A 7527-nucleotide genomic window follows, 5' to 3' on the forward strand; every position below is an offset into this window, starting at 1 on the left:
TTGTCTTCTCAGTCTGAGCTCTCTCGCAATGTGCATGGTGTCGACCGCATAAGTGGTCCCCGTGCTAAATTCTCCTGCACTTATCGAACTGTTCAAGACCAAGCTTGGCTGCAGGAAACATGCGTGCAAGGCTTCTGATAAGCACGCCCCTGTAGGAGAGTGTCAGGGCCCAAAGTGGGGCCACACTGGCAGGATACGCGACTGTCCAAGTGGAACTGCAGTACCTTCTGTGCTGACTTTGTGAAGATGATGAAGTTTTATCTTGCTTTTTTTCTTTTTCTTACAGCTGTGGTTGTTGCATAATCAGTAGTCTGAATATTGCCATTAGAAGATACCAATTCGGCCATCTGTGTATGGATTTGCATCAAAACACACATAATTTGTTCATCTGTATCCCGACATTCGTGCATGGTGATAGCTACCCAACAAAAACAATCGAAAATGGTGGCCCAAGGCTTTTGTATGGTACTTAACTAATCAAATATCGTCCATCCACACTTACCCCATAAACAAGCTCGCCCACCATCCCGTTCCATATCTTCGTCTCGGGATCTCTGGCTCCGTATTTCCCATCAGGTACAATGGAGATCTTGTATTTGATTCCAATGTGTTTGGCGATCTCTGAGGCCAGATCCACACAGTAGCCCTCGTACTGGTCATTGCCTTCATATAGCTCCCAATTCTTTTTCAGCATCACGTAGGGGCCCTCCTACAAAAGCGGCACAAGGCAAGAAAGACACCGTTTGGAGATTGGCGATTGATGTGAAAGAACAAAAAAAAGTTGTGCTAAATAGGGAAAAAAGATGGGAATACAAACAGAGTAGTGTCAAGCATGTTTATTTCCGCATTAAAAAACAACAACAACAATACAAGGAATATGTCTGATTTGAGTGACTTAATTTCTACAAACAGATCTTAATATTTCTATTTATTGATATAGCTGGTGGATATTGTCCATCTTCACATCATGACATTTTATCTAAAAGTTTGGCAACCACTGATTTGTAACATACTTTTTTTTTTTTAAATCAACAATCACTCATGAGAGACAACAGCACAAGCGGCAAACAGAAAGATGGAAGAGAGGGACACACGTTTTCTTTCTTTTGAGAAAACGCCACTCAAGTGTCAGTGATATGATAAAACTGTGGATCAATGATTACATCAGTTCTTTTCACATATTTCTGGAAGCCTTATATGTGAAGTATTGTGACTTGTCGTGCGTTATGTCTTATCTTTATCAGCCTTGACGTGCCTCCGCTGGGGCGTGCACCTGCCTCAGTGCCGCAGTGTTGCCGATGCTAAGGGAGGAGAGATGTTCAACAGAAGGGAAATACAGGCGAGGAATGAACGCTGCTGCTTTGAAGGCGCTTTGTCAAAGGCAAAATGACTTTTTGAGCGTACAGTTTGCCAGATGAAAGCAAAGCGTGACTCTGAGGCTTTGGTGAGTGCGTTTTTAGAATTCAAAATCAGACACAGATGCACACGCGCACACACACACACACACACACACACACACACACACACACACACACACACACACACACACACACATACACCTGCGCAGATTGATGGTAGTGGTGAATTATTGCATTATGCCTGAGGCTGCTGCCCTTGTAATCCAACTGAACCAAGCCTATTAACATGCTATTGGGCTCTTTTAATCAAACACAAATCTCCTCCAATTAATCAAGTAGGCTTTTTCAGTTCGGTGGAAAATGGCAAATTTTAGCCTTGAAATGTTCAAATGAGCAGTGCAATGAAATGTGCAAATGGATTAATTGAAACAGCATTACAATTAGTAGGATGGAAGACGGGGGCTTTATGAAAGCATCATCGTTTTTCGATACAATGGAACCTCAAATCCCGAAATTAATTGGTTCAATGCACCGTTCGCAATGTTCAGAAATTCAGCTAATGTTTGCCGTTGTTATGACTGGAAATTAATCTGGTCCAGTTATACTTATTATTATTATTATTATTATTTCCAATGCATGGTTGAAAATCAATATATTACAATATAGAAATGAGTGAAAAGAAAGAAATGAAACACTTAACATGATAACTATTGTTACTCATTAACGTGCGCAAAATGGGAGGAGAACTCCAGCTCCGCCAATGAAAAAAAATGTCTTTTTTCATAATAACATGGGGAAATTCTGATTCAAGTGTTTTTTTATTGCGTCGGCTTTTTGTTTCTAATTCATGGGTGTATGTATTTTATTTTTATGTCCCCAAAATGAAGGAAGACAACATAAATTAATCTGCTCATTCAAGACGAGAACATCCATATATCTAAACACAGTATTCATTGAACCATTTGATACAAAAAAATACATTTGATAAAACATTTAAAAAAAAATAATTCAAACTCATCAGCAACATTAAATCAGGAACCTAAAACAATTAAAACAAAAACAAATACACGATACATAAGTTTGAGGAAGGGATGTTTTTCTGTTCCAGCGTGACAATGCCGCAGTACACCAAACATAAAGATATGCTTAGATTTATTTAGTTATTTATTTATTTTTGGGGGTGTGGAAGAATTTGACCTTTGGGATTACCAAGAACAAGCAGGATTTCAGGTCCAACATCACCCCTGACTTTTCAAATGTTGTTCTGGATGAAAATCTGACACACTCCAACATCTTGTAGCGAGTCTTACCAGAGGAGTGAAAGTTATAGCTACAAAGGGGGGCGGGGGCTAACGATATTTCATTCCATTTTACTTCCCATGAAATGGATGTGTCCCAATACTTCTAGCATGCCCACACGGCCTTCAGTTTTTCATTCTTCATTGTCCAGAATCTCACATTTGAAAGAGGACAACTTTGTCCATGTCCAGTACCTATAAAACATTGTGAAAGTTCTCTACTCCAAAGATAATCACATTGTTTTTTTAGTTTAGTTACGATATTACATTTTACACTTTAACCAGCTTTAATATAACCGTCACATGAACATATTGCCCCGTTGTGTCGGAACGTACAAAAAAACATTCCTGCTCCAATGACATCAGTAGAAACATTAGCAGGTCTCTGGGCGCTCATTCCATCGACTCAACATGAATCATAAAATTAATGAACACACAGGCGTGCGCCCTCTAATAGATCAACACAGCAATCTAAGCTGCTCGCTGACTTGGAATATCACCCAAATGAGAGCTTGACATCATATTGAAGTCATTCGCAATTTTATCTCGTTTGCTGTTTACTCGAAATTAACTGCCATCACATCGATTGTAATTGTTTTATTTGGAAGTTTTAACAATATTAAAGGAACGAACCCGATGATCGTGTTACAAGTTGTGTAATTATATCAAGTGTGCACAAAAAGAACAGTAGAACACAGACTAGTTTCACGTCCTATAATTTGCATGGAAGTTAGCATATCACGATAATAACAATCAATATTTCTTTGAATACACAATCAATTGCACGGCAATCCCCCTGAGGGTTGCCGTAATTGTACTCATTCTCTTCACCGATTGAATCGTTTACTTTATCTGCGCCAACAAGGGGAACTTCATCATTTCCCTTGTCTCCTCTTCAAATTGCCCTCAAGTTCATCATGTTAGAAGGTTAAGTGGTGAAAATGTGATAAACCCACTCTGCGGAGATAATATGAAGGAAGCAATGCACGCGCACACGGGCAAACACGTGCACACGGGTCGGAACGTTTTCATTTCAAAGTCTCGTTAATGGCTTTTATTAGTTTGTGCCAGATGCCTTTGTCTCAGCGTGAAGGTTGTGTGTGTGTGTGTGTGTGTGTGTGTGTGCGTGCGTGTTTGGTACTTGGGGACAATATCATGCTTGTTTGAGTTGTACCGGGGCGAGGAATAGGGTAAAAAATGTGTAGATGGGGACAAATAAGTGCAAAATGTGAATCTGAAGATGACAAAGTGATGTGCTGGCTGTTCCCTAATGTGATTTCAGTTCCTGTTGACATTTTATTTACCTGTATTAGGGCCGTAAGGAGGGAAAAAAAATATTTTAACTATACAAAGTCAACCTCAAAAACTGTTTGACAAAAAATGTCTGCCTCAAGACTGGAAGTAGGAAGAATAATAAAAGAGGAATCAGAATAATACGATTCTTGTGCAGCCCGCAACCATGTTTGGCCAGCGTCCATGTTTACCACACAAACATTTGTTGCAAACACACGCAGTGAATCTAAGGGACTACTTTTATATTGGCCGGTAAGGAATACGGAGAAAGACAAACAATGCCCAAGGTTTGGAGACACTTAAAATTCAACAAGGATGAAAGTAAAATGCGATGTAATTACTTCAAAACAGATCTGGTGTGAATAAAGACTCAAAGATATTTGAAGATGGGAAGCAGCTGCAGTGGAGCTCTTGATTTGCCTGTCGATCTTGGTTCCCACCCTCACCTTTGGTCATGAGCTGTAAGTCGCGATCAAAAGAACGAGAACACGGACACGAGCGGCCGATATGAGTTTAGAAGTCCTTTTCGCCGCCACTTCCCAGGCTGGCCACCGGAGCAGCCACTTGACGGCTATGAGGGGCAACGAGACTGCAGCTTCAATGAAAATTGAATAAATGACCCTCAAAAGATTTGTTTGCCACAACACTGAAGTTATTAAATAGATAATACTGAATGCCAGATTCCATTATTTGCTCGTAGGTTTACGTGGAGGTAACCGCCGATGCTAAATGTATTCTTTATCTAATGATCTCCAGTTATATCTCATGTGTCATTACCATATCAAGACTATATTTAATGATGCTTGAGTTCATGCTTGATTGACCTCGGCTGTTTTATTTCATTCAATCCGGGCGTGTTGTTTGCCATCCGTCATCAGTTTGCATATTTCAGTGATGTCAGGCTCACATTGACAGCACATACAGTCCACTGATCTGATTCACTGCGTTATGATCTATGACCTCTAATTTATGTAGAATTCAGATCCACACTTGAAAGAAACACAATTCTAATCCGAGGATACCTGAATCCGTAAGTTTCTTTTTTTTCTCTTCACTCTGAACCATACAAGCAAAAAGAAATAGACAGATCGTAGATCGATAGATCGATAAATCTGACTCGAACCATCTCATTTTTTGCCTGGCAAATATCGCCTGAAACACCAGCGATGGAACGATAAAGGGCCGGATCAGTCCAAACAGAGACTGAAAGATGGGAACGTTGAAAAAAAAAACGAAACAAATGTGCAGAAAGGTACAAAAGGAAAGGAGGGAGCAACAAAATAATTGACAACAAATGATCCAAATGGCGATGCAGTACAAAAACATGGTGGGTTGAAATTGAGCTTCGTAGGAGCAAATGTTTGGAGCTGATAAGGCATGAAAGGTTCCTGATATGTGCCAAACTGACTTGCTGTTTGAGCCAATTTGCTCCATCGAGAAAACAGCTGGACAGTGAAAAGTCCACTCGCATTCAAACAGTCAGTTCATCATTACAATACGCTAGACTGTGGCTAAATGAATAACCAACGGCCGAGGCATAAAATATGCCCGTGAGCCATCCGTTGCGACAGCCAGAGGGCCGAGCCAAGCGGTCACAGCCTATTTCAGTCTGTCAGAAGGACAACCGGTCCATTCGTGCCCCAATTAGTCAAATTACAGCACATAATCATGCACTCACTGATGTATTGGCCAAGTGAGTCAGCATGATTGTCTCTGAGCTATCTCGACATAAAAAGAGCAAAACACTTCAACATTTAGCTCCTCAGTCTGTGTGTCGCTCGGTCAAGTCAACTGCAATTCTCTGCAAGAGGGCCAAGTATGCATTGCATTCACCTTTTCACTGAGAAAGCAACCTGTTTGTGGAGGAATTGAAAGATTCCAAGAACCCATCATGAAAAAAAAAAGATAAAAGTTGCTGGATGAATGCGTATATTGCAGTATAATGCTTTAGCTTGATATACAGTGGAATTCCGCTCTATAGGTAGCGACTGTGTACACTTTCCTATAACTCCTGCTGTTAATTTCTTCTGAACTTTCTTCAACAAAGCACAAAATGTGACTGCAGTAATCCAAACTCGTTTGTTGTATCATAAAGTGGAATTTCATTGTTTCATCAAATGTTATCAAATATTCAATTTCAAACACCCAAAACCCCCGAACAGCTTTTTTTTTATTATTTTTTTTTTTTATGAGCATAAAACCAAGGGCAGGAAAACAACATTAATAAGACATTACAATGTATTTTTATTACAAACAACAACCGCATGCTAAGCGCGATGGGAAGCGCCCTGCGACTTAACAATTGATCACGACTGAAGCGCACTTTTCCTTTCCGAGCAGTGTTTGATTTTTATTCTGTGGTGGCTTCAGGGCACGCATGCATGAATCATCGACTTGGGGGGGGTCAGGCTAACCTCTGTAAATGGACAAATATGCCACAGAATTTTTCAGGTGTGTTGTTTGCCATTGTCAGTGTTTCATTGATGGTACTGAATAACAAATAAAGAAGCGCGTTGACATAATTTCAGGTGAAAAAGTAATTTTTTTTTTGGAAGTAACATTGAAGTAAATCAAAATTTAATTATGTTTAAGTTTAGTGGGCAAAGAAGGAATTTTGACTTTGACTTAATGGCTAGACCTTCACGCTTCTTCCCTGAAGAAGTGAAATACATTGGAGGCAAGTTGACCCTGCAGGCATGACAGTAGATTTAGAAAAAAGATGGAGTTCAGCCATGAAGATAAAGGATGAATAATATTGAAACGCAAGGCCTCTGTCAAATGAACAAATGATGGGACGTTCTGTGTTTCTGCTTTTGTCAATTACAGTCACAATTAGATCTGATGAGAGGAGGGCTACAGTATTAGGCAAAGCTCCCATTAGGCATTTTATTTTAAAGGCCAAAGTGTCTCCTCCGGGTTCCTGATCTTCCACCGAATATGGTGTCTAGCCAGCGATTAATTTATAACATCCATCCACTCAAGTCCCATCACGTTTTTTTTTCATGAAGGTCACAAGTGAGCTAATTCGGCCTCATACATGCCGGACGCACCGATGGACAATTTAACTCAATCGAACGCGCTAATTATCCAGTCATGGGAGAAGCAGTAGTAAGACGTTGCAAACCTACGGCAAGCACAGGGGAGAAAATGCAAACCTGACACAAGAGCTGGAATTCGAACCTAGAACTGTGCAAGCAACTTTTCCCCTGTTCCACCCTTGTTAAACATTATTTACTGTTCTTGTTCGTTCCCAGTAAGGATGTCGTTACATAACCCTCGGGTACCTTAAAGCAGGCTCAGCCACAAAGCCACAAAGCAGTAAACTAAGTATGAGTCGGGACAAAATGACAAAAAGCACAGTAAAAGTAGCAGTTCTCTTGTTAGCAGTAATCATGGTTGTGTTCAATGATGAGTGTGTATTTCCATGGTGAGTGAAGTGCGTGGGTGGACCCGTGTCTCTCTGCACCGCAAAAAAACACAAAATGAAGTGAGATATGATGCAGAATGGATATTAACGATTGCTGAACTGAAATTCAAATTTACATCAGATGGACAAAAGCTAATGCAGGCAAATGCAT

At 40.2% G+C, this 7527-nt stretch overlaps 1 protein-coding gene across 1 annotated transcript in view; it reads right to left on the reverse strand.

Moving 5' to 3' along the window:
- Positions 1-7527, reverse strand: part of gria4a (glutamate receptor, ionotropic, AMPA 4a) — an 87313-nt gene that overhangs the window by 25194 nt on the left and 54592 nt on the right. Inside the window, exon 11 of the mRNA XM_019885822.1 lies at positions 503-709. Within this exon, the coding sequence (XP_019741381.1) occupies positions 503-709 (207 nt within the window). The remainder of the gene's footprint in view (positions 1-502; positions 710-7527) is intronic.

Source organism: Hippocampus comes, unplaced genomic scaffold (assembly GCF_001891065.2).
Source record: "Hippocampus comes isolate QL1 unplaced genomic scaffold, H_comes_QL1_v1.1 scaffold29, whole genome shotgun sequence".
Classification (NCBI taxonomy): Eukaryota; Metazoa; Chordata; class Actinopteri; order Syngnathiformes; family Syngnathidae; genus Hippocampus; species Hippocampus comes.